The following is a 26032-nucleotide window of genomic DNA, read 5'->3' as shown; positions in this document are numbered from 1 at the left end:
ATTGGGTTTAAATCGGATAAGGGGGCCAGGTCATTTTTGAAGCCTCTACTGGCAGGCCAAACAGGAGTACTTAGATCTTAGGTCTTCTTAAATGCTGATGACTTATTCTTGGACCACTCTTTGAAGAAAGTGTCTTCCAGAAACTGCCAGCAGTTTTAAACAGTTCATCTTCAGTCCATCTGCAACCTGAAAAGCTGCAACTAGCTCATCGATAATATCAGCCCGACAATATTATTCCACCCCCATATTGATGTTGCTTGACTTGAATCGGTGTTAATTGTTGAACCAGCCGCGGGCCCAGCTGTCTAGTCTATCAAAGACTAAGAACCTGACACCTTGAACTTCTCAAGACTCCAGCAGTAGCGTAGCCAGGTCGACCCCCCCCCCCCACACCCCCTGCCTGGGGGGGTTGACCTCCTCATTTACATGTCCACCCCATATTTCTAATAGCTTACCCCCCCCCTCTCACTTTAAGAAGGGATCCCCCCAAAATAAAATTCTGGATATGGTCTCCAGGTAGGTTTCACTTCTGAAAAATGGTGGCACTGGATGCTAAAGGTTTCCTGGTGGTTTCACGTTTAATTCTTCGCAGGTCTTTTGCTGATGATTTTTGCCTTTTATTCTCAACATGTTTTTTGTGACCTTGACTATTGTACAAACCACTTGATATTATATCACAAATATGCCTAATAATTATGGATGTCTGAACTGAAGGTGTTTGCCTCTATAAGCCACAGGTTCCCTCATCAACAATTTGGCATCACCTGAAATTGATTATACTCAGTTATTTAGATTGATGTGGTTTGGAACTGGAAACGTGTTTGGAAAAAATATAAGATCAGAATATTGACTTGGCAAAAACATTTGCACGGCGTGTATACTCTACTATATATTCTTATAGTTAAACTTTGATAATTGGAACTAGCCCATTGCTATACTGTCTTTTTTCCCTTAACTACAGTAGTTTTAAAATATTTAGGCCTGATGTTTTCTGAAAGACCTGGCTGCTTTGGATGAGGAGGTTCATGCAGGATTTATTACTCTATTCTCTGCCTTAAAAGCAGTCTTTATCCAATGCAGAGGTCTTTCCACTCCCGTCTTAGATGGAAAATGTCAATGTGATTTAAACCTGCTCTTGAGTTATGCATTGATTTCAATGTCAAGTTGCCTGGCTAAAATCTCTAACCTTTTAGTTGCTTCTTTTTGGCGTCACATAAGGTACCGCAAATTATTTGTAAATAAAGAGTTTATAACAACATAGAAAATCTGAAATGTATGCGTCCTGAATCTGCTTCTGATAAAACAATTACCTGTAGGTAGCCGAAAACGGTCTAATAGTCACTATTGGGGAAAAAACTATCCATTCCATTAGATGTTCATGTTAAACGAGAATGTGTATGTGTATTCCTTTATTTGAAGAGCTCTTCATCTTTAATGAATTCTGTGAGAGAGACATGAGTGGAGCATGCTTAAAGTGTTCTGCCAGCTCTGTAAATGATTAATTTCATCTGCACTGAGTGGGTGCGTGTTATGGTCTGACTCCAACTGCTAAACCTTGTTGTACACTTCCCCCTTGGCCTGAGTAACCTGGCTGGAGAACCAAAGGGAAAGGGAGTTGTCTGTATCGCTGTTGGAGAGAGACCTGATGGTATTTACAAAGCTCAAAGGGCAAGGGAAACATTCAAGGGCAGTGCAGGATTTGATTGTTTTCATGGCATTAGTTCAATAACCTAATTTACAAAGTTTGGAAATCAATTTTTGGTTTGTTACTTTACTGCCTCGTTTCCATTGACACTCTTAAGGGATGGTAAGAGTGTTGTCCAAGGTGACACCTGATCTGTACCATCTACAAACTTGACGTAAACGTATGACCGTACAACAGTGATGATAGGTAGTCTGATAGTCTGCTGAAATATCTGTTGTGCTCATTTGAGAATGGAGAGTGTGCATGCTCATAGGGGGGCTGTGTTCAAGGTAATCCTTTATTTGGACACTGAGCTTACTGAGCAGACATCAGTGACACAGTAGTGTCGGTTACACTTGTCAGTTTGCTGGCTGAAAGCTTGGGTCAGGACAGAGTAGTGTTGACATTCAGTGAGGCATGCTGGACGGCCCGTGATCTCCTCATACAAGGACAGGCTGTAAATTGAAGTGTGAGATTCTTGTTGTCGGACCATTTGACCCCTTTCACTCTGTGGAGATGAACAGAACTGACACATTTACGTGGCACTTTTTTACTTTTCTCAAGTCATTGTGTGTGTGTGTGTGGGTGGCTGCATGCATGTGTTGTGTGTAGAAGATAACTGCTGTGTGAAATCCCTAAAACAGGTACAATTCCAAAGGAAATTATATGAACATTTGAGAATATTTGAATCATATATTATGAATCTCTTGTCGATCATTGTTTTAAAGAACTGTGTAGAGTACTGTGTCATAATGTTACCAGCCTTTGAGGAGGACTTTTAATAAAACATACCACTCCTCATAGTGCAATATCGCTATGACTACCACTGACCTTCAGTGGGGACAGTCTATAAAAAGCTGAACCACGGTGAAAAGAAAAAAAAAACAGGACACACAAATAGAACCAACAGTATGACTCTCCAAAAGAATTCCTTTGGTGCCATGGTTTCAAGTACAATGAAATGCAATGTCCAAATTTCTGTTTAAAGGGGCTCAATCTGCAATGGGAACACATCAGTGTTTCCAAGAAATGACCTGGAGTTAGAGCCACTTAGTCAATGATGTCACATTTCCCAAATGCACTGCTCCAGCGCAGGCTCTGTCAGATTTCTTGAGTAGCGTACAGGACATGGTGTGATCCCTCCCTACTTACGCCTTTCAAATATAATTATGCTGTACCCTAATCATTATAGACCTCTCCATGACCTACAGTGTAGCTCTTTGTACAGCAGGTGGGGCTGTTGGCAAAAGCTAATGTCAATGTTGAGAAGTAATGCTTGGATTGGGGGAATGTTCCCTTGTTAGACCAGGATAACTTTAAGTTAAATTAAATAATTTGATATCAGTCTCTTTAAGCCATCCATTGAAGTCACGTATTTACCATAATGCACAAATTCTGTCGCATTTGTAAAATAAATAAAATAAAATGTGATGAACTTGACAGATGATCCACAACAAATGGACTTTTCTGCAGCCAACCAGATGATAACTGTTGATGACTGTTCTTTTTGATGCAAATATATTTCATCAAAAAATCTGTCTGTGTTTCAATACTGCCCCCCTCTGAACAGTGGTATCTGGTTGGGATGGATAAGAGGCAACGTCCCATTTATATAAGATGCAACCATATTTGTATTTCTTAATTAGGGCCCACAGTAAATGCTACTTTTTACACGAGGTCATCAGGACATGCTTTGACTTGTAGCAGATGTACAGTAGGGAGAGCCTCAAACATGATGACGTCATTAACTCACCATGGCGCCCACTGCAAACACGTGTGTGTCGTTTAAACATGAAGTCTGTAAGGGCCATTCTTAGGCCATACGGGTGTGTTTTCGACATTAACATTTTTTATCTGTCCCAATTGGACTTGAAAAGAATCAAAACATGGCTTTTGCCCCTTGTCAAATTGCCCCCAGCTGCAGTTAGAACAGGAAAATAAATGCCCAGTCTAACTGTGAAAACATTCTTTCTCTTTTACCACAGGACACCAGAATCTAATAAAACGGAACTCTATACCCTTTTCTTCCCTTGATTGCACCCCACTGAAAACATTCGTCTGAGAGATTATTTGTCTCTGAGATGATTGCAATTAATTTTCATCTTGTGAGGCAGTACACCACCTCCTCCTCCTCTCACCTCAGCTGTGGGACTGCTGATCTCTGAGAAAAGCCGAACACTCATAAAACTCAACTGTTACTGACTGGTGTATGAAGACCAAACAATGTTCCGAAAATGGGACCCTGCTTTAAACTCAGAACCCTGCACATTGTTACCATGAGACATTCCTGCCGTGGGTATCAAATGACCTCATGTCTGTTTCAGGGGCCCCTACAGGGTGAGACCTCATCATTGCCACATTAAAATGATAATCAGTCATCCTTAACTTTGAAGTGTTCACAAGTCATCCTCGACTTTTCTCCTTCAAAAAGGCTTGAATGGATACAGTATCTGGACTGTAAGTGAAATATTTGATATATAACTGAGTGATATCTGTTTACAGTCTTTGTAATAACACAGATCTAGATTTTGGGGGGGGAGGGAAATCTCTCTTTATTACGTGTCATCATCTCAATTGTAATTGTCAATCAGAATATGGATCATAATCATCACGAAGGGACACATAGACTGGCACCGTGGTAGAATGTTCCAGAGCTGTAGCCTTCATTAACACTGCATCAAGAAGTATGTTCATCAAAAGACAGCATCGACTGCTGACACTTCAATTAGCACCTCCCTGCTCATAGCAGTAGAGAGGGGCCTGAAGCTTTCTGACCCAGACTGAGGAATCCCCGGCCCTGCCCTGCCCTGCCCTGCCCACCCCTGCCCGGCCCGGACCTGCCCTGCCCTGCCCTGTTGAAAGACACCCTACCCAATAGCTGATACTTCAAGAGAGTGTACTTAAGAGAGTACTATAAATAAATAAAAAATGGAGATCCACTTTTTTTACGTGAGAGCTTGACAGTTTTGCTTATTGCAAAACCACCTCACATTGTAGTATAGAGAGGATACTGCCAATAGGGGCACAATAACATAGGAATGTAGACCAATACTTCCTGTTAGACCAGTACTGATGCACTAGTGAAATAATGAGTGAATCCCATTAAAGTATTCAGTCTACTTAGAAAAATGCCACAATGTATTGCAGACATCATACAAACCTGACCTCAATATGAGAAAACACCCTCCGGGTGAAAATACAATATCTGAGCCTTTTCATTTGTAAATTATTAAAGTGTTGGGTGTCGACGATTCCTTTCATGGCTTCTCTGCTCAACAGGTATCTTTACACTTTTTGGGGTGGACATAAAAGAATATGGATGTAGTCATGGGAAGCCCTCACCCCCCCCCCCCCCCCCCCCCACACACACACACACACACATTATAATTCCCCGAATTTAACATGAAGAATGCTCCCTCCAGCCCTAGAGATGGAACTTCGACGAAAGCATCATCATCATCAAGTAAACTGACCGTGGGATACAATGCTTTGCATCGCATAGAAAGTAGAAATAAATACATAAATAAAACAGTCATGTTGTTCAATAGACAAAGACAGGTCGGTATTTTTGACTCGACAATGGTTTGACTTATAAAGAAGCGGGCACTGCAATGAATCAGTCTCCACACACATGCGCATTACGCACCACCTCATCCATTGACTGTGACGGGACTACACTGAGGAGGGGGGAAACAAAGTTTTGCATCCATGGGACTGACTGAGGGAAGTTAAAATCGCATCAAGGGAGCAAGATGAGATCGTTGCGATTCGCATGATTTCTGCAGCCGACAAATCTCTTCAAATGTTGTTGGGAAATCTACGTTGAAGCTTTGAGTAAAGTACGCAAAACAATTGCTGAAATCTGGTGGGCAATACTTTTTCTGACAGGGCAAATTGACCTAATCTCGCTTCGACCAAACTCACAGCGAGGCAAAGAGCGCTATCCTTTCTCCCAACCCAGTGGATTGTAGCAAATTCTATTGTGATGGTAAAATAAAGTCGGAAGAGGGAAAGGGCTGACAAACGATTAAAAGTAGCCTGAAGTTATAGTCTACTACAGGAACCTTGTTAATCAAGTATATTTTTGTTTTTACATTGGCAATGTTACACTTTTTGAATTGTATTTTTTTATTTAGTAACTTTTTTGTGTTGACTGTCAACAGAATGCACTTCGGTTACAAATTATGTTTCACTCGCTGCTCCATTTGGTAATGCGGGGAAACTATTTATCACATAGGAGTGGACATTCCTTGCTTCGTTTGGTGCGGATTTTAATAAGAAAGGGAAAAGGAATATTTGAAACATGATTTTTTCCCCTATTTATCCTTCCTCGTTGCTAATGGACTGAATAGGAATACCCGTCAGTCCGAACCTTTTCTCCGTCTTCTCGACTATGGATAGCAGTCTGTGCAGTTACAGTACAGTCATCCAGAGAGGAAAGTCGGTTTTCGTTGAGGTTCGTCTCCAGGGTGGGGCTCCCTGGGGTTTCACGCTCAAAGGTGGCCTCGAGCATGGAGAAGCACTAATAATCTCCAAGGTAAGGTATCAGGTGTTTTTTCTACTACACCTGACTTCCTCATTCCCTACCAACGTTGGCCCATCACATTGCTGAGTCCTTCCCCTTGAAGAAAGCTGTCAAAAACGTTTGTGAAGTGTCTATGGATGGATGTATGTATTAGATACAATATTCTTCGTCATTGTTGTACAATTTAGATTAGTAGCTACTTGCTTGCACTTTACTTATTGCCATAGAGCAGTTACAGCAATTAGGTAAACGTGGATTTTTGCTCAGTTTACTTTCATGGCAACTAAGGTACCATGTCCAGTAGGCAAAACATGCTGGAACTGAGTATATCCGATAACAGTTAATGTTACTTTGTCCATGAGTAAAAGTAATGGATTCATCAAGTGGCTTCAAATTAGACTGTATCCATTCAGAACCATATTTATTTGTTCCTATAACATCAGTCCTAAAAAAAAGAGATCTTGTCCAAACAAGGCCCAATCAACAAGAATTCATGACCTCATCCTGAATGAGTCCTTTCAGCATGGCTGCTTCCCTGGTAAACCTCTTTGCTCACTCAAATGGAAGCAGGACTACTTATCTGCTGTCTCATGGTTGGCACAGTCTGGTCATACATGATCTCAACCAGGCCCAGTAGACTGCAGGGTGGATCATAAGTTGTTGTTATTGTTGAAGGGGTGTCCATTTTTAAACCTGTTCTCATCAGTCATCCTTGAAATGTCTTAGGACTGACACCCTCCTCTGATAGGGGTTGTGTACGTGGAAGATAGGGAGGAGTCGTTTGGTCGAGATAAGCTCATTGTTTTGGGGGGAACAGACTGATGTTGAGGGTGTAAAGACTGATGTTAGATAGACATGAGCCTTGTATGCTTTATTTCAGAAAGGGTACTGATTTATGTTAAGATGGATTTTCCACAAGTCGATGGTTTTGATTTTGAATCATTTCCCATGGTGTACTCTATTAAAGTCTGCGTTACTACGAAATCAGTCCAGAATATCAGCTGAAATGCCAGACTGAGAGACACACAGCAGCTGCAGCCATATTTGGGGATTTTTGATTCAGAGAGAAATGCCTCTGTGTGGGCCAGCCCAGTGTCCAAACAGCCAGGCCTGTATGGCACAATGCTGGCCAGTGCTGTCTAACCCATCACAAATACAAGAGTGATGGATGGAGGAAACCGTTAAATAGATCCCACAAGGTCAGAAGAATCCCAGGAGCTTGTTGCAAGTCGTTCTATACACGGAAATAAACGGAAGGAAGGAAAACCACATGGAATTGGGATGCACCAGCAACAGCATGACATAGCAGATTAGATATTGCAGAGTGTTTTTTCCCGCCATGCTTTTACCCGGTGAGCCACCGGTGGTGATGGCGCTGGAGGAAGGGGCAATGTGAGGGTATGTTATTGAGCGTCTTCTTTCAGCGCTTGGGCTTAGCTCTCTGGGCAGGCTGTCTAATCTGCCTTAGTGCAGAGATGTGGGCCACTGTGTCATCGCCTCCCTGCTGGATCACACACACAGAAGCATATACAATATGCTCCCCCTCCTGCTTACCCACAACTTTCTCTGCCTCCCTGCCCCACTGTACCTTTACTGCTACTGATGGTCAGAGATGGTCAATCACTGTTGAGTTGTTGGAGAGATCCTAACCTGGTCATTTACATGACATTTACATTTAGTCATTAAGCAGACGCTCTTATCCAGAGCGACTTACAGTAAGTACAGGGACATTCCCCTGAGGCAAGTAGGGTGAAGTGCCTTGCCCAAGGACACAACGTCATTTGACAAGGCCAGGAATCGAACCCGATTCTCTAACCGCTCAGCCACCTGAATCCCTTTCTGATTCTGACCTGACTCACCCTGGTCAAGAGCATCCTGGTCCTCTAGCCTCCTGTCCCTCCAGCTTCTTGGCCCTCCAGCTTCCTGGCCTTCCAGTTCCCTGACCCTCTAACCTCCTGACCTTCCAGCCTCCTGACCTTAAAGCCTCCTGACCTTCCAGCCTCCTGGCCCTCCAGTCTCCTGGCCCTGCAGTTCCCTGGCCCTCCAACCCCCCTGACCTTCCAGCCTCCTGACCTTAAAGCCTCCTGACTTTCCAGCCTCCTGGCCCTCCAGCCTCCTGGCCCTGCAGTCCCCTGGCCCTCCAGCTCCCCACACACCTCCTCTACAGCAGGGACGAGTACAATCCGGAATGCAGGCCAGGGTTCTGGCAGTGATCCAAGACAGAGAGAGAGAGAGAGAGAGAGAGAGAGAGAGAGAGAGAGAGAGAGAGAGAGAGAGAGAGAGAGATTGAGAGAGTGAGAAAAAAGGAATGTCAGCAACGGAATTTGCAAGAGCTCGGCTAGTCTGAAAAGCAACAAAAGAAGAGAGAGAGGAAAAAAATAGATAGCAAATCCAAACATACATAGTATGTTTACTGAATACTGATTTTTTAAATCTCTCTCTTTCCATCAGTGTTCATTCATGGGGGTTGTCTCGAAAAGCTGTGAATTGTTTACAGTGTATTAGCAATTCGGGATGCTGTCACTATGACCTTTGGTTTGTGGGAGCGGGGTCAGAGAAAGGTCAAGAGAATTAGTCTTTTCGCCCAAGTCTATATTAATAGATTCATTGTCAGACTCTTGGCAGCACATCTGTAATAAAAGACTCCCTTTCAGACCCTTTGGCCACCAAGTTAAGCAAATCTTCCTCTCAGCCTTTTCTGCGGTCTCCAACTCTTTTCTACTGAGATAGTGTTAAAACTCCACGCCTGCTATTCCAAATTATTCAAAATATGTCCTGTTGTCTACTGTATGACTCAAGTCATTTCAAGCTGGCAGAAGCAAAGTTCTTCCGGAAAGGCTTCAAAAGACATTGTACACGAAAGCCTGTCAAGTGAAGACAAGTCAAAAGAAACTGGCATGGTTATTTTCCCCATTTGTTCTCTTCTTTCAGCCGACCAAACACTTTTTTTTCACAGTATTTGAAAGAAGTTACATGCACTGTCTCATCTACATGAGGCTAATGTTTGAGGCTAATACAGTCTTCATGGCAGTGGGTGGGAGGGATCAGCAAACATGACCTGGCTCGTACAGAAAATGACAATATCCACGTTTCCCTGGGGAATGGCTTTAACGTTACCCCGAGCATGCGCTTTCCAGTCACCACCACCACTCCTCAGATGAAGTGTGGGAGGGCGGAGTCCTCGCTGACCCCCCACAGCGGCCACAGACGTAATGAGGGGTGACACATTCCTGCCACACCTCCTGCACCGCGGTACGATGTGCCACTGGAGAATGCATCACGTCAACCCCGCGCTAATCTCCCTACTGAGATAGCTGGAGCGAGAGAGCAATGTTTGAGAACCTGACCTCTGCACAAGCAGGAGCACCAACCGCTGCCCCCCCCCCCCACCCCCAGAACTATTCACATGTCATAATGATCCTGGTGACAGGACAGCAAATATCGTTTGGAAGGGTGGAGGGGGGGGGGGGGGTATTGCAGTAGCAACCGTAAAAGTGTGGGTTTGACTCCAGGGGATTGCACCTTGCTGATTTTAGTGCTGGCTTTTGTTTTAGGTGAATGAGGCGGTGTTCAATTTACTACTCTGTGTGTGTGTCCAATCTTTGTTCCTATAGGTCGAGGAAGGTGGGAAAGCAGACAGGTTAGAACACCCCCTGCAGGTGGGAGACAAAGTGGTGGTCATCAATGAGGTGGAGCTGAGCGGCTTCAGACAGGAGGCCATATCTCTGGTCAAGGGCTCTTACAAGACTCTCCGGCTCACCATACGCAGGTAACCCCCAGCACCCCTCCCCCAGCATCCCCCCCCCCACCTACACACACTTTAAAACAGCCCTTCCACTTCCACATGCCTGCACGTACATGCTCTCTCTCTCTCTCTCTCTCTCTCTCTCTCTCTCTCTCTCTCTCTCTCTCTCTCTCTCTCTCTCTCTCTCTCTCTCTCTCTCTCTCTCTCTCTCTCTCTCTCCTCTCTCTCTCTCTCCTCTCTCTATCTCTCTCTCTCACACACACACACACATACCTACCAATGCACTCACATACACACTCGCTCTCTCCTCCTCACATACACACAAACGGAGACACACACCTCGCACCACTGTTTGTCTGCACTCTGTCTGTTTGACCTCGTGTCTGTCTGCCCACCTGTCATGGAGCCTACAGTGGTTTAGGAAGTTGTTCCAAACATTGATCCTACTTCATTTACATTCTCCTTTTGGGCTACATATCAATGAATGAATGACTGAACAGGACTGTAGAACTGTCCTTTCTCAGAAAGCTGATCAGCGGTGGTGGATGCATTGGTGAAGTGGTCATGCTTCAGCACTTGTAGATAACAGGGTGGGTGGTGCTTTGAGTGCCCTGTTCCTCTTTGGCTGGATGTCCATGCTCCCAGCATGCCCCTTGTTATCGCCATGCCGACAGCCTGGTGGCCTTATCTGACACCCCCGAGGAGGACAGAGAGGTGGAGCCCTCCCCGGCCTCATCTTTGGTAGCTAGGTAGTATCAGTGTAAGAACAGTACTCCTTAATCCATCCTCTTATATCTCAGGAGCAGATGTAGCAACCTAGGATTGATACAGAAAGAGTTGTGTCATTCTTATCTAAAGGGAAAGTTTGGGTCTCAGCCAAACCTTTTCAGTTGTCCTCTAGAGGGCGCACCTCCAGGAGTCATCTGTGTGACAGGTGTCAAGGAGGTCTGTTAATATGAATTTACAGCCTTGTAGGTGTCATAAAACGACTAACCCCACAAAAAACACGTGCTGGATGCATGGTAGCAACAACATGACATTGTTGTCCCAGAAAGAGGGAATAAAAGAAAGTTAGGGAGTGAAAGAAAGAGAAGGACGGGTATTTTGGGGTGTAGTAAGCGTAGTGGTGCAGCTTCCTAATTTACTGGCTACTGGAGTCTAATGTTTGCTTCAGGCTAGTCCTGTTTGTGTGTGTGTGTGTGTGTGTTTGTGTGTGTGAGCCCAAAAGTATAAAAGACTTCACCCCCCTGACTCACTCTGTCCACACAGTCAAAGCCTTTCTTCTGGCTAATAACAGGCCATAATGGCGGCCATTGTCCCACACCTGGCTTTGTCGGGGCAGAGACTTGGGCTAGGGCTGGGGCTCAGGTTCATGTGCTTAACTGCCTACCTACCTGACTGCTCAGTCTAGCGCAGAGGCCTCTCGGAGGAAAAGGAGAAGGGTAAGAGCTGGGAGAGAGTGGAGGTGAGGAGAGTGCACCGATGGAGGAGAGGAGAAACCACAGCTGGTCAATCCGACAAGTCGGCACACCCTGCCTTCACTTCAGGCACCTTGACGGAGAGGGGGAAGGGTAGAACGAGGGAGGGAGGGAGGGAAGGAGAGAGAGGAAGAGACAGCCAGCCACAGAGCCAGGGAGGATGCTCATTTGCATCCAGGTCCAGAGTCCAGGTCAGTTGCGGAAGTCAAGAGACTCGCGCGCTTCCTCGTCCGATGTTTGGCGGTGAGCGCTGCTGCTGAGCTTGACACCCCTGCAGGTTAGCATGCTGTTGACTCTGCTAAGCCCTGAACAAACAGCTCCTTCTCGATGGCCGGTAGTCCGGTAGTGTCCAGATAGCTCTAGGCTGTGCTGGCAAACGAATGGCCTAACAGACGGAAAATTTGCACCAGTAACACATGGCTGGAACAGCCGGGGCGTGACCGTTTGGCAAGAACCTTCTATGGGGCTAGACACTGTAGTTACGCAAGCAGGACTTTGGACGAGGTGAGGGGGGAAGGATGTGAAGGGGATGGTGGGTTGGGGGGCAGGATGACGTGAGGAGGATTAGAGGTAGGAGTGGGCTTGGTAGTCGGGGCAGAACTGTACCTGCGGAGGTTTGCGTGCCAGGGTCATACCCTTGATGGACTGCCCTCAGAGGGACCCAGCCTGGATACACGTGTTTAAACCGGGATCTCCTGTGTACCCCTTGGACACAAGTTCACATGCCCTACCTACGTGTGTGCATTTACCTCGTTTATCCGTTATGAGCGCACATCTGTCTGGACTTCCTCAGCTTACCCGGTCTCAATGCTGATTGGCTAAGCTAGTTCTAAGGAGGAAGTGCATGGGGAAAAAAAACAAATGTTCTCATGAGCGGCGAGGCCGGACACCAGCTCTTGTCTGAAGATGGATGAGAACCCAGACTCTGGAGGAGACTCCGTTAGGTATGTGCCCTTTGGGAAACCCCAAATTGGGATTCCTCCCGATGTCTGTAAATGGGACACACGTTGCTAATAGAGATCTGCCTGTTGTGTGATGATGTCACTCGAGAGACACACCATTGGCTCCCTACAGGCTGAGCCTTGGCTCTGGTTGGCTAGCGGTAAAGTCAGTTCTAATGGTGGGGGATGTTTATTGTTGCACTGGCACGCTGTAGTCTGAGGTTTTATGCCTGTATAACGTAGACCCCAATACAGTTGTGTGGTTGCTGATAATGAGAAGGAACATTTACTATGTCTCTCTCTTTCTCAATGTCTCTCATGTCTCTCTATCTCTGTTTTGCTATTTATTGCTGCGGTTGCTTGATGTTTCCTTATCAAACGGAACCTTGACCCTCCAGCGCTAACAAGGATGCACAGTTGTGTTGACCTTTGACAACCCTTAATAAAAAAGAGTCTGGATTCAGACTCACACAAATGTTTCATCCCATTCCACACTCAGGTTTGGGGTCTGTGTTGGTGGTCAGTTAGGCTCCAATTCAACTGTCCATTCCATCAAGGCTTGAAGTGAACCGTAAGTCAAAGAGTCAGTCTAATGTCACTCCTTTTTGTGTGTGTTTGGTCTGTGGGGATGGATTTGGATGGAAATTTCCACTGAGTTGCTACTAGGCTACTACAGTCATAAGGCTCATGGCTACGACGCTCTGAGAAATGCTGTAAATATTTAACAATGTCGTGAGTGCCTTGTTGTTCAATTCTCCTCCGACTAACATAAAGCTTGAGCTTTATGAAGACACCAACATATCTGTTCGAATGTGGCAAAACTTGACAGACACAGCAGTCACTTGTGTGAGCGCCGCACACTTGTTCATTTACTTTCAAATGTTAAAATGTAACCCTGTTTGGTAATATATATATAAGCCAGCTCATGCAAAAGCAAACCTAAAAATGTCTAACCTATCATTTTCTTTCGTTTTTTGTAAATATGTACATAGATTTTGTTGGCAACATGGCAATAAAGGACCTGACGTTCTTTGTAAGTCCTCTCATGTGGTACAGTAAATAACGTCTTATCTGATAGTATGGTGCATGTATTGCTGCTGCAGGCACCTGTCCAGCTTTCCCACCAGCCACAGACCAGACTCCTGGACCGCAGTGGAACCTTTCCTGAAAAACAATACCTCATCTTTCGCTTGCTGCCCACCAAATTCAGTCCCTCACATGTCCCCTGTCTCTGCACGACATGCTCTCACTGAGAGACTCCCTGCTGCCCGCCTGCCTGCCCAGCTCTCTGCCCACAGCTGAATAGACGTGTGCCATAAGCAAACAAAGATGCGACAGTCTGAGAGGTTACTTCTGCCTGAGTGAGGGGCCGTTGGCTGGGCTATGGGAGATAGTTAGGGGGGGGATATACGGGTACTGAGACAGGGAACAGGGGGCAGGGGTGAGTGGCTGGAGATTTTGGGGTGGTTCAGCCCTGTCCAGGTCTAATTGAACGAAGGGGACAAAGAAATTCTTCCGACTTTGTTTGTTTGTATGCTGTCCACCTGTTTCTGTGGTGGAGGTTCTGGTGAGCTGGTTGTAGTCCTGGTTTCTGTGCTAAGCGTGACTGTCTTGGTCAGTCTGGGTGAAGACCAGTGAATACATTTGTAAGGACAGGAAAACCAGAGCCAAAGTGCTGTTTCTTCTTCCGTGACAGGATCATTTCTCTCCTGTCCGATACCCTCTCCTTTTCCTCCTGTCTCCAGGGTTTGTTAGGACAAAAAGCAGATGAGGAGTTTGGCACTGCCGTGTCACAGGGCCAGGTGCAGGGTGGGAGAAGGCAGGTGTGACGAAGACCGGCCCCTCTACTGTCAGGTCCTCAGGTTAACAATAGAAGTGACGTGCGAGTGAGACACAGTGCACCTGGCATGACTTGACACCTGTCCTGCCTTATCGGTCCTTTACTACAACCTTCCACATAGGGGGGAATTGGCAGCTCACTTTCTCCCTCCCCATCATACTCGTACGCGATTTTCCTTTGTCTCTCGGTCTCTTACTCACGCGTACAGTAGAGTTTACAGTGAGTAACAAGGAGCCCTAACAGGGTACGTAGAAACTCCCTACTACCTCCTGTCTACTATTTATTTTCGACCCACTCTTTTTCCCTGCCTCTCCCTGTCTCCCTCCCCGTTCGCTTCCCATCCCTGATGGTTGTCTCTCCCCTCCCTCCCTCCCTCCCTCCCTCCCTCCCTCCCTCCCTCCCTCCCTCCCTCCCTCCCTCCCTCCCTCCCTCCCTCCCTCCCTCCCTCCCTCCCTCCCTCCCTCCCTCCCTCCCTCTGCTTCTCCCTAAAGTTAGGACAAGTGGAACCTGCTTTGTGACATCACCCCCAATAGGTTCCATTCAGCTCTGAGGCTCATCTGATTGGCTGACAGAGGGGAAGTAATTTGAACTCCTCTCTTGTGGCTGCTAAGTGCTTGTTGTGTGTGCGGACGAGAGGGGAGAGAGTATGCAAGTAGTTATGCTACATGCCAAAAGCCCTAGCTGCTTTTGTTAAATAGAGAATGAGGAGCCTTAGCCCTCCCTGCGTGTGGTATGTTTGTGCGTGTAAGTGTGTGTGTTCGTAAAGGATTTGCCTCTTCAGGTTGAACGAAAAGTTTCCAAGTAGAGCGGAGAGGAAACTTGGTGGTTGGGACATGGTCACTGAGACTTGGTTTCTGAAGCATGAGTATCACGAGGATCTTACCTGTTGATTGACACCTGAGCGTTTTCCTTTTTGATGAAGGTAAGAAGCTTGCTTATTCTGTGTGTGTGTGTGTGTGTGTGTGTGTGTGTGTGTGTGCACCTGCATGTCTTTGCATGAGTTTTGTGGAGCTCTGAATCTCTGGAGCCGTATGCAAATAAGGATGTGCATATGCCGGGTGGAAACAGTGTGTTTCCATGTTCCCATACCTCCTCCAGGCACACAATCCTCACATCCAAACCAGTGTTTGAATACAGTGAGTAGTCACTACAGTCATGATCACATGCAGTATAAAACAGTTTTGGTTCAAACTAAAGCTTGTATCTAACAGCCCTTGTACTAGGTAGAAGAGCCACACTCTCTCCAGTACGACAACCACCATCTCTAACAGGACCAGAGGCTTGTAACCCCAGCTTTCCCCTCATGTGGTCCTACTCTGGGCGTTAAGAGTCCCCAGTCTGCTGTGGTCATCCTGGGCTGTGGGGAACGGGGGGTGCTGGGGCCTTGACAGGCCTGCCTACCTACTTCTTACTGCTGTTCATTTAGCCACAGTCTGGAGTAAGCCTGGGCCAAAGCTCCCATGGTTTAGCCCTAAGCGCTGGTGAATGTGGGGCCAGAGTGCAGTAATAATGGGGCCGTAAGCCTTTTCTATAATGTGGACTCTTTTGTGGGTCCTCCAGCCAGGGGAGGGTAGCAGGATGGGTTATGGGGGGATTGAGAGGAGAGGAGAAGACGGAAACCAACTGGAAATGAAAGTCTCCATCCCTACCAATCCCTTTCTCCTCCATCATCCCTCTCTCTTCAGTTGCTGCCTGCATGCCCCCTCCCCCCCCCCCCCCCACACACACACACACACAAACACAATTTCCTTACTCTGTCAGGAGCATGTAGTAAAATGATGTCTTCTATGCTGCATCATCAAGGTAAAGGTTATCTCTGATTGGGTGAGAGAGAGCAGTGCAAAAGAGTAGAAAGGAGCCCAAGTGAGGAGAGAAGGGAGGAATCATGGCCATAGAGAGTAATGTATTCAGTTGATGTTGGTTGACTGGATACATTACTTTTTCATAGTGTGATGAATTTGCATGAGAGTTTGTTTGTGTGAGTGGATGAGTGTGTCTGGATTCCTGGTTTGTCATGATATCTGTCCTTCCTAGTATCTCTCTTGTTGTCCTTTGGTAATAACAGCGCTCATTCTCAGTGTAATGACAACTTTTCCTTGACCATGGTAGGCATGCAAGTAAATAATACTTTAAGTGTGTGATGTGGAACATTCAACACCTAATTTGACCCTTTGGAACAGAAGCTTTCTCAGGAAAAAAGTGATTTTGTTTGAACAATTACCTCAACAAAAACACTATCAGCTGAACAAAAAAGCTTGAGCATTTTCCCCCCACTATCTCTTATTCTCGCTTTCGCTGTTTATTCTCTGTCCTAATTTCCTCTCTCCCATGGTGGCCTATTGTCTGTAGTCAAGCAATGTTGATAGACATTTCTAGAATGTGATTCTCTGCTCTAAGTCATTACAGGGTCATTACAATGCCGCTTCCTTGACAACGGCTTAGTTAGCTCCCTCTCGCTGCGTGTCCTAGAATTGGCCGAGGGGGTCCTGTGAAAGCCTCGCAGACAGATGGACAGAGAGTGAGCGGGCATGCAGGAAGTTTGCTCTGTCTGTTCTCAAACAAAATATGTTTGCTGATTCAATCCTGGATGATGTTTTCCTGGACCGCCGCCCGCAAAGGAACGCTGTTGAACGATAATGGATTCTGGATTAGCTTTAGCATTCCGCTAACGAGTAAATCTGGTTTGAGTTTAAAAAGCTTTTCCCCACCGCATCGTGCACTTGAAATGTGTGCGTGCGGCTATTAATGAGTAATGTATTCAAAGCGCATTCCTGCTGGTTAGCACATCACATGTTTAGTGAACCTATTTGTTCGTGCATCATCCATTTGCAATTAATTTAGGGTAGCCCTCAAATGTGTCAAATAACGAGGTGTTTAAAGATACGTTCAAAATGTTACACGTCATGACTACCACCCGTTTTTGTTTGTGGAGGTAACGTCATTTTGTTAATGTTTGGCCAATGATTCGTGTGGTGGTAGCTAGGCTATTCATTGTAGACCGTGTATACTTTACAATTAAACATTTATTGGTGACGCAACATTCCAGCAGCCTGTTGGACGAGGGTCTAGAGGACTTGACCTGTTGTTTAAAGAAACGTTAGGATGCTGAACTTTTATCAGCACCTTTCAGGATATGCCTGCTTGTCAAGAAGCAAGGTAGATGTCAAGATGGACTGCATGCCTTGTGGGCCATTACCATCTACCTCTTTGTGTCAACACATTGTGTTACCACAATTGTATGACGTCAGGTGCACACTCGGCAATGTGACATCACAAGGTTGTCTGAGGGGACATGCACATGCAGGGTTGTGTGGTTACTCTGGAGACCCAACATGCCCATGTGTGTTGGGGAAGGGGGTTGACATGTGGAATGCGAGGGCTATGTCTGAGGAGACGTTCGATTGGCCAACCCACTCAGACACCCCCTCTTCCAACCACATTGTTCCATCTCTAATTATGTAAATATCCCAGGTCATGATGGGCAGAGGAGCAGCTGAAAACCAGCAAACAAGGCCAACCCTTTATTTATTCATTTCATATTACAGTTGAGGAACACCCAGACTGATAATGTCTGTCGGTCATTAGCTAACCCAGTTTACGTGGCAGGCATCCACGTGGGGAGAGGTGTTAGCAGTGACTGTGTTCTTAGGCAAGATGGGGGTGATAGAGGTCGAGGTGGCGAGCAAAGATGGTAATGGTGAGATGGGAAGAGCGGAACACGATGCCACGGAGAGGGTGAGAGGCAGGCTGAGGTGGCAGGAGTCTGATGTGGGTGAGGCAGGGTGAGGTTGTTTGCTTCTATCCTGGCTTTGCCACTGCTGCATTCTCCAATTTGTCAGATTGACACACCTTCGGTAACTGATGCAGAGGGAGGGAAGGAGGGAGGAAGAGTACAAATGAAAGGGAGGAAGAGTAAACATCCTTTCAGCTCTCTCACTCTCATTCTCTATTTATTTTTGTCATTAGGAGGAGGAGAATACAGAAGCAAGGGAGCAGGAACACTGTGTCAACAGAACATACCTTGATCGCCATGCAGGGTCTGCCTGACAGAGACAGACATACGGACAGACAGACAGACATTTAGCCAATGGGTACATTCGCATAGTCTTGTCTATCTGTTGGTCTGCGTAGAGAAAGACTGTCGCTTTGTGGAGGATTCGGAAGGGCCTCCTCACGTCAGGCACTTGCCGGCAGAGATGGACTCAAACGCCTGTTTAGCCCTGTTAGAATTCAACTTCTCATTTCAGTCAATCAAAATGTCCCATGATCCGACACACCTTTTAAAGCTTTGTCTTTAGTGTTCGGTGATTATAAATTATTGTTCCGGGTCTGTACACTTGTGGGAGTCGACATTGGTAGCATGGATAAACAACACTGTAGAGCAGGGGTATTCAATTAGAAACCCAATTTTGTTATAATTTTGTTCAAAGTGTCCATGCTTTGTGTCATAGTGACCATAGGCTATTTTATCAGGGGAGTGCTGCTGGGGGGGGGGGGGGGGGGGGGTGCTTAATGTTGCGGGGCGGGTAGCGACGGACTGTGAGTAAAAATAAGGCATGCACATTCTATGTTTAATGTAATGCTAGTTCGTGAGAACGCTAGGATACTTAATGCGAGGGCACGTGGCGTGCAAGACTATTACATTTACATTACATTTAGTCATTTAGCAGACGCGACTTACAGTAAGTACAGGGACATTCCCCCTGAGGCAAGTAGGGTGAAGTGCCTTGCCCAAGGACACAACCTCATTTTGCACGGCCGGGAATCGAACTGGCAACCTTCAGATTACTAGCCCGCTTCCCTCACCACTCAGCCACCTGACACTATTACTTTTATTTGAGCACAAAATAGTTTTTTGAGCTTTATGTAAAATGAACATAGCCGTTTTTCAATTGGTAAAACTTGTCTAGTGAAGGTGATGTCTTTTTGTCTCTTAATTTTTCAGCCCCACCCTTACGTTTCTTAGCCTGGTTTTCCATTGTTATTCTTCTCCCGGTGTTCCCGATGGCCAGTCCGCTAATGCGGGGCTGGGCCGCGGTGGTGAATTTTCAAGTCATATCATTGGAAATTCTCGTGCTGTCAGGGGGTGCTACAGCACTCCTATTTCCCACGGCCATGATAGTGACGTTTAACATTAGCTACCACTATTGACAACGGCAACCGTCTCATTAAACATATTGGTTTTGTGCTCCCCACCGGCAGCACAAATGCATACTCGTCTGAAATTAGGTCTTTTTGGAATCAACTTTTCGCCGGGTTTAGAGCACGCCATGTTTTTCGCAAAGGAAGAAACAGGTACTGTTAGCAAATCGATTAGCCTGCGTTGTTGCGAATCACACAAACAACCTGACCCAGAGGTTGCGGCCAACTTTCAGTGAGTGAGTTGTCATGGTGATTACAGTTATTAAAGCTCCTGAATGGACCTTTGTATTGGACAAGTAAGATAGAAACCACATTTAGTTGGAACAAAAAGATGTGCCGGTTAAAATGGAAACGTTCCGTCAAAATGAATTAATTCCATAATAATATATCGGTTATAGGTCCGGGTCCGGATAGGGAACCGCCTGGGTCCGGGCACGGATCGCGGTCCGCCAATTAGTGACCCCTGCTGTAGAGGGATCAAGCTCAGTGCCACTGGGCACAGTCCAAGTCTATAGCCATAGGATTATATTTATGTTAGTTTGTCGTGGTGAAAGCCCCCAGTCTCATAATGGAGATTTTACAGTTAGAGTTGGGGAGCCCAGATTTGGGTTTTAATAAACACAATATCCTGCAAATCAGCGTGTTCCTTTTATAACTCCTCAAGGGATTATGATGAGATCAGTGGTTGAAATATCGTACATTTCTGTGTCCGATTTGGGGCCGACTTCTCGGGAAAAATTGTGTATGTCAGACAGCAGAGGAAGTGGAGTTTAAATGAACCCAAGCCGAAACCATAACCATGGAACTGAGAGAAGCTTTACATTTTTTTTCTTCCTGGGGGTTTCTCCAAGTATTCGTGGGAGAATTTTTTTATTTATATCTTTATGACATGAGGTTTTATCAGAAAAGCTCTGGCCTAGGAAGGCCTGTGTGAACGACGGTGTTTAAAGTTCACTCTGGTGTCATGTGGTTCGTAACTGAGACTGCCAGGTGGCTCATCAGGTTTGTCATCAAGTTGGACTTTGATGGGAAGATGCAAGATAACACTCATTCCAGCTTCTCACACAAGCGTTGTGCACACAATTCAAAACACACACACTTCTCGCTTCGTAGGGAGTCAGGTGGCTGAGTGGTGAGGGAATCGGGCTAGTAATCCGAAGGTTGCCAGTTCGATTCCCGGTCATGCCAACTGACGTTTGTGTCCTTGGGCAAGCACTTCACCCTACTTGCCTCGGGGGAATGTCCCTGTACTTGCTGTAAGTCGCTCTGAATAAGAGCATCTGCTAAATGACTAAATGTAAATGTTCTCAGTTTGTCTCCCAGGCCAGTCTTACAGTCTTGCTGATTAGCGAAATAACATAAGATGTCATTGTGGACGAGTTTCTCTCCATATTTAATGCATACAGTGTTTCCTTTTCTAGCTGAGTAATACTAGTAGCCTTGGGGCCATTGTGAGAACACTCTCAAGTGTTCAGTTCTACAGAGTGGGTTTACTGTGTGGTCTACCGGCATGCCAGGTCATTCTACCGTTTGGTCCTTACATTTTGTTCCCATACTACTTGAACCGAGTGCCAACAACAAGATTGACAAACTTTGTCAACAGAAAAGTAGTGGGTGGATCTTTTGTGCTGCCCTGGTCAACTTCAGAACCTCCTTCCTCAAACAACTCTGTGGTATGTGATCACATCAACCAGTCACCACAGCAAGATGGCAAACACTCACCTGTAGAGGAGGCAGCTGGTCCAGCACAGAGAATACCCGTAGAGTCATTCTACTCTGGGGGTACTGACAGCAGCTCTGCCTTCGGGTCAGGTTGCCCTGTAGGACAAGGGCTGCATCTTAACGATATGCTACACTGACTGTACTAGAGCCTAACCGCGTGTGTGTGTGTATGTGTGTGTCCAGGGAGTGCTGCCCTGGCGTCTGTTGTGGAGATCAAACGCCCCCACCCCAGGCCTCCTCCAACCAGGAACCCCCCAGGAACAGCAGGCTGTGCTCTGGAGGTGTAAAACTGCGCATCAAGAATAGGTGGGTTCTGATCTGCGGCCTTGTCTGGTCTGTCTACAGGATGTATGGGGCCTCTGTATTCGAACTGTCTATCGTAGGCCGGCCCTGCACGTGTTGTTTTGTCTGCATGCGTTTACTCTGTCAGGATCTGTGTCTCTGGGTGTGGCCTGCTGCATCTCTGCAGTGCTCTGAGTCAGACTGAGGTGGCTCTTTGTTTCGTTGTGCGAGGGGAGAGGGACCACGTCGAAAAGGTCACCGGCGAGGGAAGAACTATATTTACAACTGTGGTGTCAGCCGGCGTTTCCTCTTCCCACACAGGAAGTGGACAGGTCCCAGGGATGCTTCTGAACCATTGTGAAGTGCCACTTCCTCTTCGTCATATCTCACGCCGTGTGGGGACAGGAAACAAGGGGGAAATGTATATACAGGATGCTGCCGTAGTGACAGGTTTACAGTTGACGGGTTTGTCCTGGCGGTTGTGGGCACCGAATCTTTCCTGCGTGGCAGAGTGAAAGGATAGGGTACAGGTGATTTCTGTTGTTGAGACCCCCCGCCGTGACCCCCAGTCTCTTCCACGCTGCCTTAGCTCGCTAAGCTAAAACCCAGATCTAATCTGAGGAGACAAGTCTGCTGGTCTCAGGCAGGTTACTCACACGGGTGTGGTCTGTGAACCGACGGTGTTACACCCATCTTTGTGGAGAACGTACAGTACAGGCTTCCTCCGCCTCTTCTCTCCTCCGAGCAGGGAGACTACTGTACTTCTCCATCTCCTCCTACCCCTGTGGTTTCTTTCATCAAAGCATCAAAGCAGTCTTTAGGGTTCTGAGCATAGAAAACAAGGCAGAAAGCTACCCGCTCCATACAAACATACTATAAATACGACACTTTCCACTTCTGGTGCTGTGGGTTGCATCCTAATAAGGCACCGGCTTGAGGAGATGTCAAATGACGCAGCAGAACAACTGTTACTTTTCGGAGGAATGTTAAAAGCTAACAGAACGATTCAACAACGTATCCCTCCGCCGTCACTCCATAAATACACGGCTGTTATGAAAGGCCATGAAGAGGCATTGTCATGGCGACCGGCTGTAAAAGCCGCTTCGTCATCGTGGTTTTCATCAGTCTGAAGACATGATGGGGGTTTCTAGTCCCCAGCCACAAACACAAAGCGACAGGGACTAAAACAAAGACACACACACTCATGTTCCGGAGCTCGTGTGTGGTTTAGAGCGAGGGTGAAAGACTGGCTTCGATCTGCACATTGCTGGGGCACAGGTAGGAACGTACACTGTGTGGAGCCCTAACCTCGCGTCCGTATGTCAAGTGATTTTCAAACAAGCAACTGACAGGAACAGTAGGAGAGAGCTACGGGGTCTGTCCAAGGTTAGGGATAACATTGGAAGATGTTTGATTTAGCTGTAAAGCATCGCTGTGGTATTTCATCCCCTGAAAGTATTTCTCTTCAAGCTTCACCTTGCTAGACAAACACACATTGATCAGGAGGGTTTTCTTTTCGGAGGGCTTCCCGACCAAACTCTCACGCAACAATGTCCCGGGATCTCCGCAACCAGTCTTAGGCTTCCTCAAGCACAGAACACAGGAAGGGACTGGGCTGACTGATAGCAGTGGTAGCGCCATGTTTTAGCCCTGTACCATTCGACAACAATGGTGTCTGCTAAGCACCAAGCTGGTCTCAAGATGTCGCTGCTTCACTGTGGAGCGAGGTGGAGGATTTCTACATGACGCTGGGGTATCCTGAATTCCTTTAACCTTTCTGTGGGGTGATATCAGATGTATTTTAGAGAGGGGGGAGGGGGGGGGGGGGTCCTTTGGTAGAGCCTGGGGCAGGAAGTGGGCTTTTGGATCCCCAGGGGACTGGGTGGCACACTTGGGAAGACAGAGTCTGTTGGAACGCACATATTTCCTCTCCAATGTGCTTTCTCTCGCTCTTGGGCAGTTGTGATTTATTGGAACGAAAGGAACCAGTATTTCTGAACCAAAACCACTGTGATTTATTGGAGATCACATACTTTCCAACCCTCCTCACATCTTCCCCTCTCCGTGCCTCTCCTGTTTTCACAGTTTTCTCCATCAGAATGTTGTTGTGATAGAAAACATGGAGCTGCTGTATGATCTCTCTCCAGCCAGAGACCCAGTGCCAGGGGCCTGGATTTGGGTTTTAGTTCCCTAACTCGGGCGGCAGGCGACCCTAACCCTAACCCCCCTCCACCCTCATCCCTCCACCATCCAAATACCACTCGAATAACTCCAGATGTTGACAGATCAACCTAGACTCAGACGTCCCCCCGTACAACCCCCTCTGTCCCCCCCCTTACTCATCCTCTGTGGTGAACTGCTCCCCTACTTTGACGCCCCCCTCCACACACACACCCCGTCCGTCTAATCCCCTCTCCAATTTCAGTTTCCTCGGCCATCAAAAGATTAATCCCGGCAAACTGCGTTCCCACAGTGCAGATAAGGTTTCCGTAGCAGGACACACCCTTGTCTGTCCTCCCTCCGATGACAAAAACATGGAGCCCGACAGTGGGGGATGCTGGGAAAGTGGGGGATGCAGGGAAAGGGTCCGCAGCTCTGACAGCACCTTCCCTGACGCCCCCCGCCAGACAGAATCCCTGAGGCTTGGGTTTCGGGGATTTCTTCTCCCATGGGAGATCATAAAGGATCATGGGACACCACGGAAATCCGTCTCTTTGTGGCATGTTGAATTGGGTGTCAGGGCTCCTGAGTAGCTTTGTTCAACACTTCAGTCGGCTTCCTCAGCCGGGCCAGCTCCTACGGCTAGAGGTGTGTGTGGAAGTGCAATACGTGTGTTTTTTCATGAGTGTGGGTCTGTAAGTGTGTGTTTGTTTGCATGTACATGGCATTCTTGTGTTTTTCTCACGAACGTAGGCCTTTGTGGTTAGGGTACGTCACCATGTCATCTCCTACCTTGGCTCCTCCTCAGGTGTCTATTCCCAAGCCAGTGGCCCAGTTGACTGTACCACAGATTAGCTCTCAGGCCCAGGTGGCCCAGGCCAGAAGCTTGCAGACAGCTGTCACCACCAGGCAGAGGAAGCTCAGAGGCACACCCTAATGATGACACACCCTGAGTAATGGCAGATAATAAGCTAATTTCGGTTCCTTGGGGCTCCCTAGCCCGCCTGTCTGGGTAATTGGCCTGGGGTGTGGGGTGGCTCGATGAGTGGGGCCGGAGTCACGTGGCCGAGTGATACAAGTTGGGAAGAGAGAGGGAGCGAAAGGGGGCCATAGAACATCTCATTGTTCAGTGGGTGACCACATGCTATCATGTGTTTGTATTCCCCTCGAAGTGCTCAAATGCAGTTCTGACTGAGAAGGTTCAGTTAGTCAGCCTATCCTTCTCTGTCTTTCTTTCTTTCTCTCTCTCTCTCTCTCTCTCTCTCTCTCTCTCTCTCTCTCTCTCTCTCTCTCTCTCTCTCTCTCTCTCTCTCTCTCTCTCTCTCTCTCTCTCCCCCCTTCTCTCTCTCTGTCTCTCTCTCTCTCTCTCCCCCCCTTCTCTCTCTCTCTCTCTGTCTCTCTCCCTCTGTCTGTCTCTCCCTCTCTCCCCCCCCCCCCCCCCCCCTCTCTCTCTCTCTCTCTCTCTCTCTCTCTCTCTCTCTCTCTCACTGTCTCTCTTTGTCTACTGCCTCCCTACAGATCCTCCCTGTTTCCCTCCCTCATTCCATCCCTCCCTCCCTCTTTCTTCTCTGTCTTTCACTAATTCCACCGTGACTTAACCAGTGCCCATGTACTCTGCCGGGCAGGATGTTTACTCCATGCTTTATCGCACGTGAGGTAATGACGTTTAATTGCGTGGGCTAATGAGGTTGCTTGACTTCACTGGCCCTAACCCACCAGCCGGTGCCCGCCGCCTTCCATTCTCGCTCGGAGCCTTGTTGCGGCGTTAGCGTAGCATCGTTAACAAGGGGGGGACCATGCTACGGGACTTCTACCGCAGGAAGCTGAGGAGGAAACAGAAGAAGGGGGACCTGGGCAGGTCCGATGGGGCGCTGTGCAAGTCCCCGTCGGAGACCAGCGTCAACGGCCTGGCGACGGGCCTCATCTCCCGGGTGCTCAGGTTCACTGGCAGGTAACCCTGATGTGTCTGAAGATGTAGCATATGGAGGTGTGCTGCCTGGTTGGGACTTTAGGTTGAAAGTGTCATGAGTTGAGGCTAGGCTTCCTAGCTTGGGTGGAGCACAAATGAAGTGTTTGCCTCGTGTTTTCTAGAACTACACAAGGTAGTTCTATAGACGGTGGAAATGCTAATTAGGTTGATTTTCGTGTTAGCAATATGTGAAGCCAGTTGAAATGCTTATGTGTGCATATTCTAGTGATTATGTTCTGTGGGGGCATGAGGCACTTCATGTTCCTCCGAAGGGGAGAGATAGCATCTCTTCCTGTTTATCTTCTCAGCTAAGTGCTCTGTTTTCAGGATCAAGAAGATCGTCTTCACTGACAAACATGAAATAAGATGGCTTGTCATGTGGCCTCTGGGGTGGGGGTGCCACAGGGCACTGGCTTTGGACCAGCCTTGTCCTTTTACTTTGCCATCAGAGGGGAGGAATGTAACAAATGTGACTTGCGGGGGGTCGACTGACTGGAGGAGAATATGTTGTTTATGAGGTCTCAAAGACAGCTCGGCCACCATT

At 47.1% G+C, this 26032-nt stretch overlaps 1 protein-coding gene across 1 annotated transcript in view; it reads left to right on the top strand.

Annotated features, from left to right (window-relative positions):
- Nucleotides 1-5377: 5377 nt before the first annotated feature.
- LOC136964296 (protein Shroom3-like) overlaps nt 5378-26032 on the top strand; it is a 34955-nt gene continuing 14300 nt past the window's right edge. The window contains 3 exon segments of the mRNA XM_067258362.1: nt 5378-6221; nt 9824-9978; nt 21261-21383. Of these exon segments, the coding sequence (XP_067114463.1) occupies nt 6078-6221; nt 9824-9978; nt 21261-21383 (422 nt within the window). The 5' untranslated portion in view covers nt 5378-6077.

Source organism: Osmerus mordax, chromosome 20, assembly GCF_038355195.1.
Source record: "Osmerus mordax isolate fOsmMor3 chromosome 20, fOsmMor3.pri, whole genome shotgun sequence".
NCBI lineage: Eukaryota > Metazoa > Chordata > Actinopteri > Osmeriformes > Osmeridae > Osmerus > Osmerus mordax.
Note: the sequence above shows the minus strand (reverse complement) of the source record. Positions and strands in the feature narration are given on the sequence as shown.